Source organism: Xenopus laevis, chromosome 3L, assembly GCF_017654675.1.
Source record: "Xenopus laevis strain J_2021 chromosome 3L, Xenopus_laevis_v10.1, whole genome shotgun sequence".
Taxonomy (NCBI): Eukaryota; Metazoa; Chordata; class Amphibia; order Anura; family Pipidae; genus Xenopus; species Xenopus laevis.
The window spans coordinates 78,143,390-78,166,525 of NC_054375.1; the positions used below are offsets into that span (position 1 = coordinate 78,143,390).

The 23,136-nt window shown below is 36.9% G+C and overlaps 1 protein-coding gene across 1 annotated transcript in view; it reads left to right on the plus strand.

Annotated features, from left to right (window-relative positions):
- The window catches only part of LOC108711159 (mitogen-activated protein kinase 12), a 45,106-nt gene extending 22,244 nt beyond the window's left edge, over positions 1–22,862 (plus strand). Inside the window, exons 5-12 of the mRNA XM_018252605.2 lie at positions 5,070–5,099; positions 6,989–7,036; positions 10,056–10,170; positions 15,136–15,207; positions 17,659–17,738; positions 18,186–18,264; positions 18,950–19,123; positions 21,413–22,862. Coding sequence (XP_018108094.1) covers positions 5,070–5,099; positions 6,989–7,036; positions 10,056–10,170; positions 15,136–15,207; positions 17,659–17,738; positions 18,186–18,264; positions 18,950–19,123; positions 21,413–21,480 — 666 coding nt within the window. The 3' untranslated portion in view covers positions 21,481–22,862. The remainder of the gene's footprint in view (positions 1–5,069; positions 5,100–6,988; positions 7,037–10,055; positions 10,171–15,135; positions 15,208–17,658; positions 17,739–18,185; positions 18,265–18,949; positions 19,124–21,412) is intronic.
- Positions 22,863–23,136: the final 274 nt, after the last annotated feature.

The following is a 23,136-nucleotide window of genomic DNA, read 5'->3' on the forward strand; positions in this document are numbered from 1 at the left end:
GTTCCCCTTTAAACAGAGACTAATGTATGCTGTAGACTTGTGAGACTGAAGTAAACCACAATGGAGTCATTCAAAGGTACTATTGTACTGGCTATGAACACAGTGTGTTTCTGTGATGGCAGGCTTACCTGGTCTCTTTGCATCTCAAGGTCATACATAATTAGTTTTTCTCTTTCTGAAAGAAACAAATATTAACTTAACTAGTTGAGGTTCGGTAGGTTGGATAGAGGACAATCTGCACATCCAAAAATAAATGTTTCTGTATATGCTGATGGAGAGTAGGTTCTCGAGTATGCCTGTAACGTATCAAAAAGAAGAAAAATTAATTTTATAGGACACTCCACACTTCACAATTCTCCTCAGTGGCACTAAATTGAATAAACACTAAAAAGAGGGACGGTGTTTCTAAAAATAGATTAAATAAATGCAGATATGTTCTGCTATTCTATAGCAATGTTTCATCTAATTTGCTCTTTTACTAGTGTAGGGGACTGGTAAATTAGTCTCCCAGTATTATTTAGCAGGCAGTCCCCTAGTGTTATAGATGCCTAACTGGGTCCTAAAACACAGGAGAGGGGACTGTTTCCTTATCCTGCTTAGTTATGCCTCCTGCAGTTCAACCAGTGCCTGGTAGATGGCACTGTGCTAACATATAAAGTCCTGGGCAGCCATGTGATTAGGGTCCATTTTGTGTTAGCCCTGAGCAGGCAGGCAGGGCTAATGTGGACCCTAGACAGGTCAGGTCTAGTAAGGATAGGCTACTCACCTTAAAGGAGAAGGAAACCCTGTAATAAAAAACCCAGTAGTCCCCCTCCCCCCCCCCCCCCCCCCCGGAAATGCCTCATACTTTATACTTAACCCTCGTTGCAGATTCTGGCAGCAGACTTCACGGCATCCATCCGGGTCCTTCGTGGGAGATCGGTATGTTGGCGCATGCGCAGTTTGAGCGATTTACCGGTTTTCGTAGACTGCGCATGCAACAAAATTTATGGAGATTGCCGATATCCCAGTCATCTTACTGAGGATCTGCAAGATAGATGACGTGAAGTCCGCTGCCAGAATCCGAGACGAGGGGCATGTTGTGGTGTTTTGACAAAATATCTAAGCTCAAGTGCCACATGAAGGCCACACATTTAACATCCTTCACCGTGTACTGTGTAAATATTGCATTTAAAAACATTTAAACCCCCAGCAAGAATGAGCATTATATGTAAGTGAATGGTGGAACTGTGTTCACTTTGTACTCAGGAGCCATTTGGAATAATTGACCAATGTGCCTTATGTGCAACTGAACCATGTTCACTTTGCTCAGAGACTCTAGTGAGCGCACTAGTTCACTTCAATATTTAGTACACTATTGGCAGTGTAGGCATGTGAGCTTACATATTTTGGCCAAAATGATGAACTAGTACCACAATATCTGTAAAAGGTGTTTAAAATGATTCATGCAGGCTGATTTTTTAGTGCTGGCAAATAATATAATCTTTTGTGTGCGTAAATGATGATGTATATCATTTGTAGCAGCTGGTCAACTTCAGAGTGTAGGTTAGTCCGATCGCTGAAATAATAGCAGCTGGTCAGGGCTACAGCCTCCGTTAGACAGAGCACTTTGTTTGATACATTTTCCATTCTCTCACCCATTTATATTCACACATATATAGTGGTACAATGTATGGGAACCTTTATACTTCTACTTCCCCTCCCCCTTTCTTGAGCTACTACATTATATATACTACGCCTTCTTTTCAGATTTAGTATATGGATGCTTCTGTTGCCTTTGTTGTAAAACTAATAAAATACAAATTAAAACAAAAACATTTTCTGGTTTTATTGTTCCTTTAATTCAGATATACCACCCAGCCAATATCTTTCCTCATTTTTGGTTCGTATAAAGACCTTGAAAAAGTTACCACTTATAGGTGTACGGATGTTGCTTCTCAGCTGGAGGATGATGTGCAGAGTCGTGCATTGTCAAGACAAGCCTTGCATACTTTCAGCTGATTTCTCCCTGACATTCTGTTCAGTCTCCTGTTCCCACACGTTACATTTCTACACTTGCAAGCAAGACGTTTCAAGGACTTGCTAAGGTTTTCTTAATTGTTGTGATAAATGTACTCTACTGCCTTCTTCTCTTCATACTTAAAATAGGTGCCCGATTCAAGGACACAGGCATGTAATCATTATTGCATTTCCTATGAGCCTGCCTGTCCTAGGCCTGCAATCAAGAACAACCAGGCTCTTTTATATATATATATATATATATATATATATATATATATATATATATATATATATATATATATATATATATATATATATATATATATATATATATATATATATATATATATATATATATGTATGTATGTATGTGTGTGTATATATATATATATATGTATATGTAATTTTTCTGGCCTATGTGGTGGAGGGCAGATTAATAGAAGCCAGTGTTGACCACTCGCTGTTTTTAAACCACGCCCATGTTACCACAAGAACTTTAAGATCATGTTCATATTCATGATTATGGTTGGTGCTCACTGCAGGGATATCGCTCATATGTGAAAAAATAAATACATATGCCTCCTCCTCCCCTGTGAATAATACAGCACCCCCAGCACATGATTAAACCCCTTAGTGGCCCCTAACAACAATTTCCAAATGCTAACAAACCCCCAAAACAAATCCTACCAGGCTTATGCCCCACAGGTAGTGTAGGGTAATCAGAGTAAGGCACACAGGGAGCATAGGAGAGGCAGATTATAGAACACAGGGAGCATAGGGCAGACAGAGCCTGGCACACACACGGAGCATAGGGCAGACAGAATACAATAGGAGACGGGAAAACCTATCTGGACTACTATAATGAGACAATGCTGGTGCCCTCCAGCAGTTTGTATGAGGTATGGACAAGTGAACAATGTGGGCACTTTCAGTCAGAGTGTGAACAGTACAGGGCTTTTGGGGGTGTGAACAATGCAGGGGGGATTAAAGGTGTGAACAATGCAGGAGTTTACTGTCTGAATTTGAGGTTTAAACAATGCAGGGGCCAGTTAATCTCAGTACTGATACCTTTTAAATTTTACACAAGGTAAGCAGTCATAGCAGACAGATTTTCATGTGGGGGCCATGCAAGGGGGCATCCAGGCCGAGGGCCGCCATTTGGACATAGCTAGTGTAGACCAACCCAAAGATAGCAACAAAAAAAAAAAAAATACATTTAGCAAGGTTTGTACAGTATGTTCTTATTTTCATCTTTTGTTAAAATTCCAACGTGTCTACATATGATACTTCTTTATATGTATGTTGTTATTTCTCTTATACACTATTGTGATTGTAGATATTCCAGTTTATTAAAAGTAACGTCAAAAAATAAAAGTAATGAAAATATAATGCAGTGTTGCCCTGCACTGGTAAAACTGCTGTGTTTGCTTCAGAAATACTATTGTTTATATAAATAAACTGCTGTGTAGCCATGGGGGCAGCCATTCAAAGGAGAAAAAGCTCTAGTTACACAGCAGATAGCAAATAAGCGCTGCCTGTCTAATGGTGTTATCTGTTATCCATTACTTAACCTGTGCCATATAACCGTTTTTCATTTTCAGCCATTGCTCGACAGCAGCTTGTTTATATGAACTATAGTAGTGTTTCTGAAGCAAACAGATCAGTTTTAGCAGTGCAGGGCAACAGTACATGATATTTTCATTACTTTAAAACACTTCAATTTTTTAGTGTTACTGTTTAAATGGGATATAAAGGCAAAAAAATAAAATCCCATTTGTACTTTCTTTAATGAAAAACAAATCTATCTCCAATATACTTTAATTAAAAAATGTGTGCCGTTTTTATAAGAAACCTGACTGTATGCAGTGAAATTCCCCCTTCATTTTACTTGCTCCGACAGCTGCAGTTTGGAAACTTTAGGTCCCTAACTGCTGTGCAGGGAACGATCATACTTTCAAACGACAGGGGGAGCCCCACACCTTACTTCCCAGAGCTCAAGCAGCTTTGTTTGTTTCCCTGTAACAACTGTGTAGATTTGTATCCACAGACCCAGTGTAGTCTGTATATTCTGATTATTAATCAGTCTTGCTGTATCAGCTTCTATGGCAGAAATTATTTGACTTGTGCTGTTTTGATCATTTATGACCATCCCTAAGCTTAACCTCCCAACTGAAGCCCAGACCACACTGAGCATGTGCATAGTCTTGGTATTGCAAAGATGTTTAACAAAGTTACAAGATGACAGTCCCCTGTGCCAACTCTGGAAGCATAAATCATTGGTTTAATTGGGCTTTTGGTGCAGTAAGTTCATGTTTATATTAAGTATGCAACATACAGCATTTATAACATTACTCTTTAAGTAAAATGATCAGAAAAAACGAATTTAAGCAACAGAATGACACAGGCACTACTGAAAACAGAAGCTGGGCACATGGAAGTGATGTGACAATAGCAACAATATGGCAGTTGTTGGGAGTGGCTAGACACTACAGTGAGTGACCGATTTCCCCAAAATGTTTCCAACTGAAAATCAAGTATTGCTGTTGAGAAAACATACCCAGTGCTTCATTTTCCAAAGATTGAAACTCGGGCACATCTCCTGGACTGCCATTAGCCTAGAAGGCAGAGTGGATAATCTTGGCGGTGTATTTTTGCAACTAGCTCATGTTCTCCCAGTTTCTAGGCCTCTAAAATACCCTTTGCGCTGGGCAGTACCAATTTGTTATGGTAACATATTTATAAACAAATGACATAAGAAAAAAAAAACAACCGTTCCAGCAGATTACATCTAGATACGTTATTGATAAAGTATTTTTATTATATTCCTAATCACACATTTGAAAGCATATATTATAAAATATAGGTTGCTTAAATTCTTCTGGACAGAAGCTACTGTAATGAATTTCATTGGAATGTAACTTACATACGTGGTATGATGTTTTCTATTTTTTTTTTTCTTTCTATTACATGTTGCATGACCTTGGTTAGTTGTTAACATCTCAGGCATTTATATAAGTTTGAGCTGTAATTTACAAAGCTTTTTCTTTTTTTATCTTCCATTTCTATAGTACATTCATTCAGCTGGCATAATCCACAGGGTAAGTAAATAGCTGCTTTAACTGATGCTTTCTTTACAATGTTTTCTTTTACTGAAAGGCATTCATCTGTTTGTTTTTAATGTGCTGAATGTCATTTTTATTTTTGTTATTATTTGAAGATTAGGAAACACTCCAAAATGTTCATAACAGGGATCTTTACTTATACAGTGAGTTTTAGTGATAATTGGGTGCTCATATGTTTTTTTAAGACTAATCTAAGTGTTTATTTCTGTTTGCCTATACGATAAACAGGGCTTTGTTACTGAAGCACCTTTCAGTGTTTAATGGTGATTTGCAAAAACATAGACATTTATAGAAACAGAATGCAGTCTTTGATTGTGTAAGCTATGGTCTTCTGTCTTTAGTTTAAAGGAACAGTTCAGTGTAAAAATATAGTTCCAATAATCGGCTCATTCCAGCCTCTATAGAAATTTTAGGCAAAAAATAAACTATATTAGAAAAAAATTTTATTTGACACAGCCTCTATGTTTACCTAGTTTTATTTTTACACTGAACTGCACCTTTGGTGGAAAACGGGGCTGGTGATATTTTCTGTGCCTTCATTATTATGATATCAATTATTTATTCTGAATGTCAGGGCTTATTGAGCTGTAATTTTTGGATCATAAGACAAATCGTGATTCCATAAGTCCATACGGCTCTGTTGTTGAGAAGATGCAGCAACCTAGAAAGCAAACCTTGTATTTAATCTGATCAGTGGGGTCCTTCCCATAGACCCAGCCACTTTGCCTCTTGTTTTCATGCTTGTGCTTTATGCAACTGCTGATAGGTTTACTCACACTGCAGTTTCACACCATGCTGTATTTTAACCTTTAGTCCTGCAGCAGATGCATACAAATCCTTGTCTGCTTCAAAAACACCTGTTTATCCCCTGTGAATTTTCCCACATTTTTCGACCGTTACCATCAATTTTATACTCAAATCCTAATTTTTACAGCCTCCCATTTTATTTTCTCCCAAATTTTCTCATACCTTTTTTTTTTTTTTTTTTTTAACATAGCTTACTTTTATTTGCTTGCGATAACCGTAACTGTCAAAAATGTACTTTAACTTTTCAGCATATTATTGCCAAGTAGCAGTAGTTTCTTTTTAGGCCTAAGGGTGCAGCAGCCCTATAGTTCTACAGACATCACACCAGTGTACTTTATGTTTATGCAGCTGTGCAATTATTGGCTACTATAGCTGCATTGTTAGCTTTTAAGAGAGCCAGAAAGCAATTATTGAGTTCTGAGGCAGAAAAAAAAACAAAGTTGAGAATTTATAAAACTGCATGCTATTTGCACATAATGTAAAAATGATTTATGAACTGTATTGTAAACATGGCTTTAGTGGAGCACTGTGCAGCAAAATGAAACTGAATGATTGGATAGTTTACTATTTTTCCACTATTTTTCATTGTGTATAAGCATTTATCTAAGCTAGAGCTCCAGCCTGGGCAATGTCACTGAATGATTCCCCTGCTATTTTTTATATGCAGTATCAAAACAAGCTACAGACAAAAGTGCAAATGGAAAAAAAGTGCTGATATGAACTATAACTTTATGCACATTACAGGGTGAGCAGCTAATGGCTAAAACAAAGGCTTCCACTTCCACTGAGTGATAGCTTGCGTTTGACTCAAAATTTTATTAATATTTTATTTGTATATTGTGTTACTGTGTAGTTCTTTTTGCTGATTTGGAATTATGACATCTAGGGAAAAAGTTAGTGGAATGCACACAAAAACAAGTGTTAATATGGATACATCAAATATTTTTAGAAAGCAGTACATGTCCACACACGTAGATTACAATTAATAACTACTTAATTAGTTTAATTGCTTCCGGTCATTAGAGCTAAACAATGGGTTGTTTTTTTTTCCTCTCCAGGATTTAAAGCCTGGAAATCTTGCAGTAAATGAAGACTGTGAATTAAAGGTATGTTGCAAAATAAACTGCATTGGTTTAAAAACTGTAACGCTGTCTTATTCGACTTGATAGAAGCATGTACTATCAATTTGCCGTGTGGTATTTTTGTTTGTCCCACTATAAGGCTAATGATTTGATTCTGTATCGTGGGTCTGTACCAATAAGAGCAGCCAGCAATGCTAAACACAGGAAAAAAAGATTGAAATTTGTGCATTTCTAGGTCTGACTTCTGAAACATTGTAGCCGAAGACAACTTAACAGACCTGGAGGCTAAAATGCTACATAATTACATGAATCAGACAACAGAAAGAGATAAACAAATATTGCTTAACTGTGATTTAATAGCAACATTTAAAATAACTTTAAATCATTTAAAATGTTGAATGCATATTGAAAAGTTGCTGTTTAAAATTAAATTTAATTTCATTGTTCTTATTATTAGCACATATTTTCGAAGCACCAACATATTCTGCAGCACTATATAAAAAAAGGGTGTATACATACAAAAATACAACCTATAACTGATACAAGAGGTAAAGAGGGCCCAGCTCTGTTATGCAAAACCAGTTTTTGGGGGTTGATCCCCTTAAAAAATGTTAAGATTTGCTCAGAGTTATCATGGTAAAAATGTCTCTCATCTGTTAAAGACTCACAGGTCAGAATGAAAATAAACACTTGTGTTGGCATGTGATTGTGCTGCAGAAACTTCCTTGGGTTTATCCTGATGAAGGGAGGTTTAATCCCCCGGAACCTTGATGCACAGGTGGTCACTTTAAATAAAAGGGGTAAGCTCCCCACCTGCAACATACATGGTGTTGTGCTATTCTCTTAAATCTTCTACTTTATACTGAGGCCAGCATCATACAGTAGATGTATTTGCTGTTGCAGTTTGCATTTTAGCCATAAAGCATGACAGTGCTGCTGTTTATTGAGAGACAACAAGACTTCAAGGACAAGTAAAGCTGGGTTCACAGGGTGGGGTCCCACATTTGTACTTAAAGGTGAACGACTTGTTTAAGAATTGACTCACACATGACAATTCGCAAACTGTCTATTTTCCAGAGAACAGGGCTGGGTGCCCTAGGTGCTGGCAAAAAATAGGAGAAAATTCCTAATTATCAGTTTGCAGAAGAAACATTTTTTTCTTTTAGAATGAGGTTTCTTAGTCTCAGGATTTCAACCTTTATTAAATCAGTCCTCTAGTCTTAGTCAATATAGCTAAAAAGAACACACGATGAACCATTTTTTTATTTATTTATTTTTGTCAGTGGTGCCACAGTTCATTTTGATAGTTTCCATAAAGAGTTGACCCAGGGTACCAGCAACTGAAAATAGAATGGGTGAACCTGTTCACTAGTTAGATGTATTTGTTTTCTCCATAGTTATTTCAATCTGTCCCACTGAAATACAGCTGTAATGTACCTTATGCTTTTTGCGGAGGTTTTGGAGAGATGAATAAAATGCAGTGGAACCCAGTGGCCATTCCTAATGGAATTCTCTCCATTTTTCCTTTTGCTCTAACTCTTGTTTCCTGTCTGCATAACAGTCCTTTATGTGCTTAATTTGCTGGAGACTTTTAATTCAACAGGGTCTCAATGAAATAAAGGGTCAATCTGAGACCCCGGGGTTCCATTCTATAGCGCCTACAGCACTACACTCTGTTTTTATTTTCCTCTGGCTAATGATCTGGCATTTAACCAACTTTATTATAGTCAAAATGTCTTTATACGTTGTCAGGCATCTGCTCAGTTATTTATTTGAATGGCACAGTGCTGTTTGTCCCACACATGTTCTCTAGCTCCTATTAACACATTCAATTACATAATCTTTAGGATTAAACCAATTCAGTTTTCTATGATATAAAAGCATATTGGATTTAAATTCAGTTTTAATCTAAAACTGGAAATGGTTTATTTTGTTTAATTTTTCAGTATAACATCATTCGCTATTGATCCCAGAAATGTTTCTAAGCCAGGTATAGCCTACAGGGCACAGCTGGCTCTCTGACAGTTTCTCTAATTTGTTATTCCTTATGTAGAATTAACCCAGACATGTCAGACATGAGTAACATTTGGCTTTCTCCCTATTTAAATGTGGTTTACATCCTTTTTATATTGTTCATTGTCTCCTTGTATAGGAATTGCATGTAATTTACAAGTAAAATTATCAATGCTAATGGTCATTTATGATATTTAAAGGGATTCTGTCATGATTTTTATGGTGTAGATTTTTTTCTAAATAACACTGCAAATAATTCACTCTACAATATACAATTTTCATTCCTGAACCAGCAAGTGTATTTTTTTAGTTGTAATATTGGTTTGTAGGCAGCCATCTCGGGTCATTTGGCCTTGTCATGTGCTTTGAGAAAGAGCCAGTGCTGCACTATGGAACTGCTTTCTGGCAGGCTGTTGTTTCTCCTACTCAATGTAACTGAATGTGCCACAGTGGGACGTGGATTTTACTATTGAGTGTTGTTCTTATGTCTACCGGGGAGCTGTTATCTTGTATTGGGGAGCTGTTATCTGTTAACCTTCCCATTGTTCTGTTGTTAGTCTGCTGGGGGGAAAAGGAGGGGTGATATCATTCCAACTTGCAGTACAGCAGTAAAGAGAGACTGAAGTTTATCAGAGCACAAGTCACATGAGGGGCAGCTGGGAAACTGACAATATGTCTAGCTCCATGTCGGATTTCAAAGTTAAATATAAAAAAAAATACTAAAAGGTGCAACTAAATTCATTAATCATTTCAGTAATGTTGTATTTGTAGCATCATTTGTCTTTCCATTATTTGAGTTTAACACGGTTGCCTTATCCACATAAAATGTAATCCATGGATAGCCAGACCCAACAAATGCCCCCGATGTGTTCTAACTTTATTCAAAATCTGTTCAATCAGAGATGTATGTTTAAGTGCTGCTGAAAAATATGGTATATGAGAGTTTTATTCACTGATTAGAAACCTTATGACCTAAGTCTGTAGTAATGGCATTCTATAGTAATGCATGTGTGTTTTGTTCTCTTTGCAGATTCTGGATTTTGGCCTGGCAAGGCACACAGACAGTGAAATGACTGGTTATGTGGTGACCAGATGGTACAGAGCCCCAGAGGTGATACTCAATTGGATGCACTACACTCAGACAGGTAATGCTTCACTAGCCTTATAATTACATGTGATCGACTATGACTGATCTATATTCAACCTAGCTTTTGCTGCTATTTCTCCTCACTCTTATGCGAGTATCTCCATGCAAGCAATTCCTTCCATGCTGTTTGATAAATTATAAGGCATCCAACCTTTAAAATGGTTAACTGCAATGTTCCATTGACTTTTGTATGAGTCTAGTGTGACATGAGTATTTAGTGCAGCTGGATCTGTGTCTGACTCAGTGGGTACACTACTACTTATCTGCTGTGCTTTTCATCACACTGGCTAAAACCCACCTATCTAAACCAATAGATAAATACTGACTTAGAACTGTGTTGCTGTAGCTATCTTTTTATATACACTAATGTCTTTTAAGCAAGTTACAATATTTAGCTTGGCTTACATTAATAAGGAACACAACAGGAGATGCACATCACATTTATTTGTGCCTTGGGTACTAAAAGAGCTATATCTTTTATTTCCATTTTTTTTTAACCAACCCTTTATCTTCAGTAAAAAGCTAATTTTATGTGTCAGATTCAGAAAAGTGATCTTTGATATTTAAATATATATTTTTGGGGTTATTCAGTTGAAAAGTTTCTTGTTTTGCATTGATTTAAATACAAAAGCAGGTGGCAGTCCCTTTGTGAATCTATTTTCACAGAAATGATCTCCAATGAAATACGGGGGGGAACTCTGTTGAAAAGTTTGTTTGCCATTCATTTATGGCACAGAAGCAAGTGGCAGTCCTTTTGTGTGGGTAATGTTTAGCTAAGATGTGTGCATTGCAAGATAAATGCACATCTCAGTGAGGAGCCGAGCTTTCTGCTGCAAATTTCTTGTTAATAGCTACGAAGCTTTTCTCAGGCATTCTGTCACCTGTATTTAGATCACTTCTGTAGGCGCATTACTACCATGCTACACAATCAAAAGTATATAGCTGAAGTATAGGCATACAACACTAGTAATTTCACTCCCACAATAAGTGCTTATTGAAATGTTATCAAATAGCTTTTATCATCTGCAAAGAAGGACAATATGTGAAACTGCAGGCCTTTGTTCCATTTTTCAATTATGCTTTTCTTTCTTTAAATTTCAGGAAAATACAAATAATAAATCTCTCGAGGGTGAGACAGAATTTAAAAAGAAAGTAAATGAATATAAACTCCCCAACACAATAGCATTCATGGTACTTTTTAACAATTATCCATTTTTATAATTGCATTATATATATATATATATATATATATATATATATAATATATATATATATATATATATATATATATATATATATATCCACTAAAACAGATCCGCACTCACAGGTCTTAAAAAATCATAAAAGGTTTTATTGTTTAAATGCGAGACTAAGTTTCGGCCTCCTCCGAAGACCTGTGAGTGCGGATCTGTTGTAGTGGATTTAAATTGAAATTATTGATATTGCACCCAGGCAATTTAAAGAATTTATCGAGAGTGCTGGCTACCTCGTGGACTACACATATATCCACAGGCCGCACTCTCATGAATGTCTCTCAGGTGATATCGGGTGCTGCACAAGGTTGTATATTCATATCAAGTACCAGAAAATGTGGGCACTCAATCCAGTTTAATTTCTTTATTACAATCTTAACGATCACATTGATGTTTCGGTTCTGGTCTTGAACCTTTCTCAAAATGTTCACCATTAAAAAGCTGTTTAATTACAAAATTTAAAAGGTAATTTGCCCCACCCCTCCCACATTATGCTAACATCACTTCCCCTGTGTCCCAAGCAAAACATGCTGCCATAGCAACCGGTAAACTTGGGAAATGGGGAAGGTGTAGCAGGTTTGAGAAAACCTATTATAAAACTATACAATGTTACAATAAATCATCATAACAAAAGTCAGTATCAAACATCATACATTATTGTTAACTATGTTGCGATCTCAATTCAGTGAATACCCCAAACCAATGCTAACGGACGTCCAAGAAGCAGTTGAAAGAATAATATTCATTAAGGCCTCTCGGTGACAGAGTTCCCAATTTTTTGATCCAAAAGGATTCACGCTGCAATAATAATCTGGATCTATCACCTCCGCGTCTAGGCATGGGGATATGATCTATTGCGATATACTTAAATGTTGGTAACCTGTGCCCCAATTCCAGAAAATGTTTAGCAACAGGTTTATTAGACCTGATCACGGTAGCCAGTATTGATCGCTGATCTATGGGCGTCCATATGTTGGCGCAGCGTAAGATCAGTTTTATCAACATATGAAAGTCCACACGGGCAAGTTATTAAATAGACTACATAAGAAGTAGTGCAGGTAATGTGATGTCGTATCTGCAAACGTTTTCCTGTTTGTGGATGCGCAAAACTAGTGCCTGGAGTCATAACCCAGTTTTTTAGGGGGCAGCCACGAAGTACTCGCTACCTCCTCTTTATTACTTTTGATCGGATCATTAACCACCAGTAAGTCACGTAAGTTTTGACCCCTTCGAAAACCAAGTATAGGTGGATTGGCGCAAGTTTTTTTCAATGTCTCATCGGCCTGTATAATTTTCCAATTAGTTTTTAATGCATGTTGTAGCGGAGTAGCATAATTATTATAACAGGTCGAGAAAATCAGATCCATTTTTGCTTTTGTGGTTTTTGTTGTCGCTATGTACTCCTAGCCTTAAGTAAAAAGTATTGTATGCCCTCTGTTTAAATCTCTCTTTCATTTCAATTAGTTGTTGTTCACATGCATCCTAATCTGAGTTATTTCTTAGAACCCGGCAAAACTGTGATAGCAGGAGTGAGCGTCTCAAAGCCGGTGCATGACCGCTATAGGCGTGTAACAAAGTGTTACGATCTGTTGTTTTTCTATATAAAGTTTAGCCAATCTTATTACCATTCATTTTTAGCTTCAGATCAAGAAACTCAATCTCACTATCACATTTTGCTGTGAATTTGACCCCTTTTAAGACTCCATTGATGTGCTCAACCATATAATTGAACTCCGTTTTAGTCCCCTTCCACAAAATAAAGATGTCATCGATGAACCTCCTGTACAGTATAATGTTTTGTTGATAATGTGGTATAATATTATTACTTTCAAATTGATACATAAACAAATTTGCATAAGAGGGCGCCATGACTGTGCCCTCTATCTGCTGATAAAAATTAGTTTCAAGGCCGAAATAATTAAGTTGTAAACATAATTCCATCAGTGATATTACAAACTCAATAGGTGGTCCATGATACATCTCACTCTGAATAAGTGATTTCTCTACTGCTTTCAATCCCTCTACATGGGGTATACTTGTATACAGGCTTTCTACATCAAAAGTAGCCAGTAAAAATGGCCCATCTGTAGGTAGAGTAATCTGCTCAATATGTCTCAAAAAATCTGGGGTGTCTCTCAAGTAAGTTGCAGTAGATTGTACAACAGGTTGCAAAAGTCGATCAAGATATATCCCTAAAGGATGTAAAAATCCATCCCTGGCAACAATCGGTCTGCCAGGGGGTGATGACAATTGTTACCCAGGGCTAACAATAAAAGTTTGTCAACTTTGCCTTAAAGGACCATACAGGATCACCATCAAGAGGCTTATATACACTGGTATCAGCCAATTGAGAAAGTATTTCAGATCTATAATCGCTATAATTTAACAGCACTATCCCCCCTCTCTTATCGACAGGGCAATGTTAAATTTTTATGGATCGTCTTATGTTGTGATATATATATATATATATATATATATATATATATATATAATTTCTTTTCCTGCGAGTGCCGTACTGTACTGACATTGCGTATATATATATATATATATATATCTCGCAGTCCAGTGAGTATCCGCACTCCAAAGCACACTATTATGGCTTATGTAGCCAGGGTGCAAGGTTTAAGATATATATAACATGATATTCAAGAGAACCAGCACTCCCATATATACCCCCATATGTAACAAAAGGTACTAAGTTTGCCCTGTGGCAGTAATCAATAAGGTATTTGCATTTAAACATGTGGCCAGTGCTACCTGCTGATTGGTTGCTATGGGTTAGTGCCCCTGGGCAAACTTAGTGCCTTGTATTACATAAACCCAATAATGTATTAATATGTATATTTTAATTTGTGTTCTCTTGACCTGATACGACAATTGATTCTTCCTGATTAATTTTCACTCACAAAATATGTAAAAAGGACAACAGTACATGAAGCGAGAAGTACCAGTTTGTGGTACTTACCCCCGGTGACCCCAATAGCCAAACTCAAACCCCAGGCAGAGCCAGTATTAGTATGTAATGTGCATACATATGAACAATGTTTGGGGATGCACCCCAAAGTACCTTGGTCAGCTGTTTTATATATATTTTTTTTAATGAAGAGGTGCCCCCGACTTTCAGGTTAGCAATTGGGAATTGGGGTGGGTTGTGCTTTAAAAAATTGCACACCCTATTTTTGGCTTCTGATGTCTTTTCATGTGACAGGCCAATGGAACAAGTCTTTAGTGATGTATTGTATCTTGTTAAACAGACAGACAAAAACGAAACTGCTTATTTAATTCTTCCTTTGTTGTTACATTGACATGACTGCTCCAAACCTGCCCTTGGGAACAGTGTGTGGTTACTGGATAGTTACAGCACTGCCAGCGTATTCTCCATTCACTTGTGTTGTGTTCCCTGGTGAATATGTGGGAAACACACAGTAGAGGTGGTTAATTACACAATTACACAAAAGAGTGGAGCACTACTGCTATTATTATATGTGTGTTGTTGATTCTGCTTTTTTGCAGTTTCATTATTCTGCTTTTCACAAAGTATTATTGTAGAATATGAACTTGTATTTTCTTCTTTCCAAATGTAGGTTCACTCCACACAGAATCCATCTTGTTTTCATCTATTTGTATTTCTTTTTCCTAGAAGTATCTGTAATGGTGGTACTGTTTAAGCCAAGTTGGTCTTCTCTTACCATATTTTCTTTTATACCTAGTGGATATCTGGTCGGTTGGCTGTATCATGGCAGAGATGTACACGGGGAGGCCACTGTTCAAGGGAAATGACCGTATCCTTTTGTTCGGAGTGCTTGTTCATATCATTGTTTCATTTTTCCTTGTAATTAGATCACTGTATATATAATTCCACCATGTATCTAAACACAACTCTGCAGGGCTAATGGGCAAGATGCACACATTGTATGGGATTCCTCTGAATAATTTGTTTGTAGAGTAGATCAGACCATGCTTTCTTTCAGCCTGACTTGATCACTATGATAGACTTATAGGAGGAATGGGTTTTTGACTAGATCTGCTACTGGTCCGTACCTGTCATGTGATCATGATGCACTTTTCATAACACAGCAGAGATTTGCAAATAAAGCAGCATTCATTTCTATATCTAAGCTTTAAATACAGCACCATTGCCCTGTGGGCTGCCTATTAAACCAAATCCCAATTCTCCTGTGTATGAATATAGAGCACCATTTGTGCCTCACTATTTCCTTTTATTCTATGTCAGACATCATGGCTTGTCTTGCAACAGTTCAGACGTGATTTGACCATTGCTGTTTTCAGACTGCAAGTGTACATTCGCATAACCACTGCCTCTTAAAGTACACACATTAGTAGCAGTAATTATTTAATTCAGCTCAGGTTTGACCAACTATCCATTGAGCACTTTAGGAATATTTATATCTAAGCAAGAGTTTGTGAAGTAATGGGGGGGGGGGGAAAATGCAGCAACATAATCTCCAGAAGACATTTTTCAAAATTTCTTTTAAATAAGCATCCGGCAGTATGTACAAAGGTCTCACTTAGGTTCTGCCTCTTGAAACTAAGTAAAAAAAAATTCTTTATCAACATAAGTGGTTTAAATTCAAAATCAAAATGTAGCGTTAACTAAGGAAGGTATTTATTTATTTGGAACATTCCTATGCATACTTTTTGCCTGAAGTTGCCCATAAATTTAAATATATATATAATAAGCTACCAACTGTCAGGAGTGGTCTTTATAACAGCTAATGACAACCCAAGTATGGCCAACATAACGGAAGATTTTTGTGGAACTACTCATTGTTACCATTATTCCTTATATTTAATTTAATATTTTATTTAGAGAACCCTGTTTTTATCTTTTCCACAATAATGCTAATAATCAATGCAATTGTCCGGTATTATAGGATAAGTATAAATGGTATGATGGTGGTATTATGTAGCTCACCCCATGTGATTCAAGTTGCTGACTTTTTTGTGCATTCTACTTGTCCTGGAGAGTTTGCATTTCTGTCTCAGATACTAAAGGTGTAGTTCATGCACATAGTGCATAATTCCCTTTAGAATCTATAATGTCCAGAACTTCCAGTTTGTTTAGCTCCTGACCTGCCAGCGGGCCCAGACTGGCAATCTGTGGGCTCTGGCAAATGAGAGACTGCTGTAAGTCACTATTTAGTGGGCTGGTGAAATGCCAGGACCTACTATGAATCCCAGTATAGATCTGCTTGTCAGCTTGGCACCCTGGTCAAGAGAGAGAGAACACTGTGGGACAAAGGTGTGCTCAAAGAACAGTAGAGCAGACTGTGGGAACAAAATACCACCACATACAATGGGATCCCAAGGGATGCATGCCATACTAGAAAGTTAGGTGGGGCTTTCAGTAAATCAGAAGTGTGCTGGGAGGTATGCAGGCTTATTTTGTTTAAATCCTTTGTAGATGGATAACTATAGCTGCAGATGGGAAGATCCACTTATCTTTAATTATATACATCAATCCAGTTTGCTTTAGGTCAAGAGCACTTGGAGCATTGTGATAGCTGCAGCCTTCTAAGGAAAAATCATAGTAATCAAAATATCTGAAACTGCAGCCAAACACTTCTCATTATTGCTAATGGTTTGTGGTTAATGGCATTGGGGCTGTAATTGCCTAAAATGTGAACAATGGCAGTTTGGAGGAATAATCGCCCCCATATGCATTAAAACATTATTGTAAATGTACTGGATGAGGACTTCAAATACACTTAGGACTGTAGTTCAAAGGGTAGTGCCTTTATGAGTCGTTTCAATTTGCCCTTTCACTCACAGATCAATACTCATAGAGTAACTCATACATTAGCCTTTTGCACCAAAGAAATGCATATGTTTCTTCAGTGAGCTCATGCCAACATCCTAAAGAATTGCTATTATGCAAACATATACCACTACACTCTGTTGTATCCCTTGCACAACTCTAGTCCAGAGACAAGACTTCTAGCAGGCTGTGGTTAAACTAGACTGCACTGAACTGTTTAACGTAGCAATGGGTTCTTTGTCTGCACTAAGTCAAATTGACACCATGTGACTTACTACTTACTCTTCATCTGTATGGGTGTATTGGTCTTTCACATGTTTTAGCTCAGACTGTAGTCTGAATTTCTCTTCTGAAAGCAAATTATTTGATAAATAAGAGATACTTCCTTTTATCTGCAGTCATGTTTGAATACAGGTATCAATTCATAATGTTATTGCTTTAATTTGAGATATAGATCTGGACCAGCTGACAGAAATCATGAAAGTTACTGGGACACCAACTCAGGATTTTGTCCAGAAGCTCCAGAGTCCTGATGTGCGTATGCAGTGATTTATTTCTACCATTTAGCTGCTTCTCAGTCACTGCCCTACAACTGCTTTTTACTAATTCCCACTCAACTACATAGTACAGGCAGCAGTGCTAATGTTAGGTCTGCTCATATTATTACTTGATATGTGCATTGTTTTACCTATTAAATCTGTCTTGCATATTTTAACAGTCCCTATGTAGCACAAAGGAAGATATTTGTTAATTGTTTAAAACAATTTCCCAACCAATATCTAGGACAGGAAGATGCAGACCAGCCTGAAATTGACCAGGAATATATTTAACATCCAGGCCCCATCTGCTCTCTCGAGTGAAAAGCTCTAAACTGCCTTATAGCTTTGCTATTCTTGTGCATTGCAGATATGAAGCATGATTTTATTTATACATAAATACATATAATAAATAATAAAAAAATATATGTATATTGTATTCCAGGCTAAAAACTATATCAAGAGTCTCCCTAAAGTGCAGAAGAAAGACTTTGGAGCATTGCTAAGATATGCAAACCCTCTTGGTAATGCCCTGTATATCCAGTTTGTTATGCAGAATTTTGCATGCCATTTTTGTTCTCTGTTTGTGTGTGTTTCTTAAAGGAGATATACATTTTCAGAATAAATTACATGTTTAGAGTGAGCTCTTTTTCAATATAATTTTTAGCTTTATTCCATCATTTAAAATAATATATTTGAACTAATGAATAATGATAAAAATAAGGGTTTAGGGAAGTACATGTATTCCAATTCCTTCTCTGGGCTTATGTCTCTTAAACGATTTCCCTTTATCTCTGGGCTTATGTCTCTTAAATGATTTCCCTTTATCTCTGGGCTTATGTCTCTTAAATGATTTCCCTTTATCTCTATGAAATAATCCACTTGACTTGATTTTTTTGATTAGTATTTGTTAATATTGCTGATATTTCACTTTATATCTAATAGATTAGAAATATCAACTAAACCTATTTTGCAGAAGATATTTTTTTTATTCTTCACATCATTTTTTAAAAATCTGTTTTCCTATTATATGTTTGCTTTGAAATTATAGTTGGAAGGATTACAGTTAAGTAACTGTTTGTGCTGTGTGATAGCCCTGTAGCTTTTAGGCCTCTATCATGGCCACCTGGCATCTCCAGATGTTAAAAGAAAATACAGCAACCCGTTCATTTGCAGTATCTTTTTTTTTTTTTTTTTGCCATTGCTCAGCTGTAAATATCCTTGAGAAGATGTTGGTGCTGGATGCAGAGAAGAGGATAACAGCCACAGAGGCTTTAGCACATCCATACTTTGAGCAGTTCCATGATATTGATGACGAGACAGAAGCTGAACCCTACGATGATTCATTTGACAATGTAAATCTTCCCCTGGAGGAATGGAAGCGTAAGTATACAGATACAGGAAGAAATTCATTGAGTATCACTAATGGAGACAACAGTTAGCGTGATCTGGTCCTAAAAATATCTTTATAAATGTGGACCATAAAACATACTGGCAGATGTATTGGTTGGGAAGAAAAGTCTATTCGTTTTACATTCCATAACCACTGAAAAGAGTTGCCAGGAAATGCTTGTTTATTTATTATTGTTAACTAGCAATTTTTCCCTAAATGAAAATGTGATTGAAATAATAGAAATTCCCATGGACATGTATTGTGAGAAACTTCCCACAGCATGAAACTTTTACCGACTTTTCGCCTTGGTTGACTGAATTTGGAGCAGAGTTGGTAGTTTTTTAACTGCTTCGAAAAGTACTGGAGAATTTGCTTTTATAAATGAGCCAGATCAACATTTTTGAAATTCTCAAGAAAGGCTTAAATATTTTCGATGGTATGTCTTTCATTTCCCAGGAACATCTGAGTACTGGGGTGTTTTCTGAACAAAGATTTTTATTGAAGCAGTATTCAGTTGTATGAAATTAAATCAAATGTGAAAAAACTGGCTGTGCAAAAAATTTGGGTACCCTGGTGCTTTTGCTAATTTGAATGCATGTAACTGCTCAATACTGATTACTGGCAACACCAAATTAGTTGGATTAGTTTGTTAAGCCTTGAACTTCATAGGCAGGTGTGTCCAATCATGAGAAAAGGTATTTAAGGTGACCAATTGCAAGTTGTGCTTCTGTTTGACTCTCCTCTGAAGAGTGACAGCATGGGATCCTCATAGCAACTTTCAAAAGATCTGAAAACAAAGATTGTTCAGTATCATGGTTTAGGGGAAGGCTACAAAAACTATCCACTAAACTATCCAACTATCAGAGGTTTAAACTGTCAGTTTCAACTGTAAGGAATAGAATCAGGAAATGGAAGGCCACAGGCACAGTCGCTCTAAAACCCAGGTCTGGCAGGCCAAGAAAAATAAAGGAGCAAAATATGCGGAGGATTGTGAGAATGGTTACAGACAACCCAAAGATCACCTCCAAAGACCTGCAAGAACATCTTGCTGCAGATGGTGTACCTGTACATCGTTCTACAATTCAGCTCAATTTGCACAAAGAACATTTGTATGGCAGGGTGATGAGAAAGAAGCCCTTTCTGCACGCACGCTACAAACAGAGTCACTTGTTGTACGCAAAAGCTCATTTAGACAAGTCACTTTGGGACAAAGTGCTTTGGACTGATGAGACAAAGATTGAGTTATTTGGTCATAACAAAAAGCTCTTTGCATGGCAGAAGAAGAAAACCGCATTCCAAGAAAAACACCTGCTACCCACTGTCAAATTTGGTGGAGGTTCCATCATGCTGTGGGGCTGTGTGGCTAGTTCAGAGACTTGGGCCCTTGTTAAAGTCGAGGGTCGGATGAATTCAACCCAATATCAACAAATTCTTCAGGATAATGTACAAGCATCAGTCACACAGTTGAAATTACGCAGGGGTTGGATATTCCAACAAAACAATGACCCTAAACACGCTTGGAAATCTACAAAGGCATTTATGCAGAGGGAGAAGTACAATATTCTTGAATTGCCGTCACAGTCCCTCGACTTTTATCTTCTCAAATTGAATCTCGCCATAAATTTGCACGTGTTAAAACATAAAATAACATTTTCTCAATGATTTGAATCTGGCTCAATATGGTGGTATATTATTGGAGGAATACTTTGGATCTGGAGCTTTCCAAATAATTTGTTGGCCAAAAAAATACGTATAAGTATTAGATAAACTATTATTGAATCCCATTGCTAAAAGTGCTGAAAGCAGTGCTAGTATTAGTATGTTACAGTAATGTGATTAAATGTGTGTAGCTTCCTTGCACCACCCACCACTGTCTGGCACAACCCTTTTGAAATGGCCTTAGCTGAGTCAGTGGGTAGAACTGCTGGTTTAGCAAGAGTTTAGTCAGCACTCATACCTTCCAAATTGTTTCAATCTGATGCACGTCCCACAGTTTTCACCTTGATCTTTACTTTTCGTCATGGACAGCACCATTCACAGGAAAGTTTTCTTTAAAACGCCTTTATTTAGACATGAGCACCAACCCAGACAAACACAACGTTTCAGACCGAAATTGGTCTTTTATCAAGCCTTCCCCTGGAGGAACTGCTGGTTTAGCATGAAGACATATAGTGTAGTGAGAAAAGATTGGGTCATAATATGTTATAGATTGGGTCATAATAGTACTGTATCATTCTTCTTAATGTGACTTTTAAACGTGTTTTTTTGTTTTTCTCTAGTGCTCACACACAAGGAACTCGCTAGCTTTAAGCCATTGGTGGCTGATTCAAAGGAAACATCAGTATAACATGTCACAAAGCTACAAACAAATGTGAGCTGTGACTTTTCAAAACTGGACTATATCCTGGATGTAAACTGTATGGTCTGTATTGTAGGAACTATTTGTGTTGCTCCCCCCAACAAGGATCTAGTGCCTTTTTGTAAATCCTTTGTGTAGGGGTGTTTGATTTGCCAGTATGTTATCTTACTGCTGCAAATAATATGCTAGAAATGGTGTACAAAATTAAATGATTCATTCCATTGTGAAGATTCAGTGTAAGTGTAGAATCTAGCTTTTTGCCTCTGTATGAGTGGTCTGACTGTGCTAACTTTGCCTAGCACAATATAAATATATATATATATATATATATATATATATATATATATATATATATATATATATATATATATATATATATATATATATATATATATATTCCCACACCCCATAGCACTAGGTAGATGTGAGCATATTCTACCTAAAATGCTCATTTTGGTTAGGGTTGTATTCTTTCTGTTCTGGTGATATTGTTCCAGTATGTAGTGCAGCTTAAAGGAGTAACACTTGTGCATAAAACCTAGACACTAATATTTCTCATATGTCTATGGTATATTGCCATTGTTGCTAACCAGTCTTTAATGTGCTGTGTTAAGTGCCCATTTCAAATTTCCATCATTTCTTTCAACTTTTTGGTCCAGTGGTTTGCCATCTGCTTCATTTTAACATTACCTGACATCATTCCCTTTGTTCATATAGCAGTAAAGCACTAAAATATAGCTTTAAGTCTAAATTTGAATTAACAGGCATGCCTGCTTTAAAAGAAAATGGACCCTACAAACCCAGACAGGTTGTGCCCCACACTTCTCTACACTTCCCATTGCTTGTAAATCACACTGTTTTGCATATAAATACCCATCTAAGATTTTTTTGCCTCATCTCCAACCTTCTTGCCGCATACAACCTCAGTCCAAATTCTTATGTCTCATTGATTATCAGTCATTGCAAGTAAATATGTTTCCAGATGCCTTTTTTAAGATACTTCTTGCCCATGTTCTCCATGAGAATTCTAGAAGAGTGAAGAGTGAAATAATGACAATTTACAGCTATTTATAGACTGTACTTTGCAGGAGTTTCACAGTCAGGTTTGAGAGTAAGGATTTGAAAACATAAAGGCAAATTAAGATGGTATGTCTCCTAAACTGATCACTGCAGAATATATACCGGGAAGAGGATGTGCTAGATTAATTAGAAAATACATAATGTATGATGCAGCAGATGACCAAAATATATGAAATTTAAGAGTTCTAGCTAAAAAAAAAAAGATTGCCTGTTGAGCTATAGAGAAGAAAAGACTGAAAATTCTCTCAAATATTTGTGTTTGTTATACAAGAGATGGAGCATTATGTAAACGTATGTGTCTTTTTTCACCACATGTAATTGTATGTCACCTCCTTCACACATTCCAAGGGGGTCCCTTAAAACAAGCCTTGCAAGTCATGCTCAAGCAGCAATCCATTGGACCAGATAACATTTGGACAATCATGGTTGGCTCTTGTAAAAGTAAAGTCTTTATACCATTCCTATAAAATTCTGCCTCCAATCATATTGTCTAAGTGAGACACAAATGAAGGGAGCAACATGCTGTATTTATAAAAAATAATCTGTATGGAAACACTATACCTC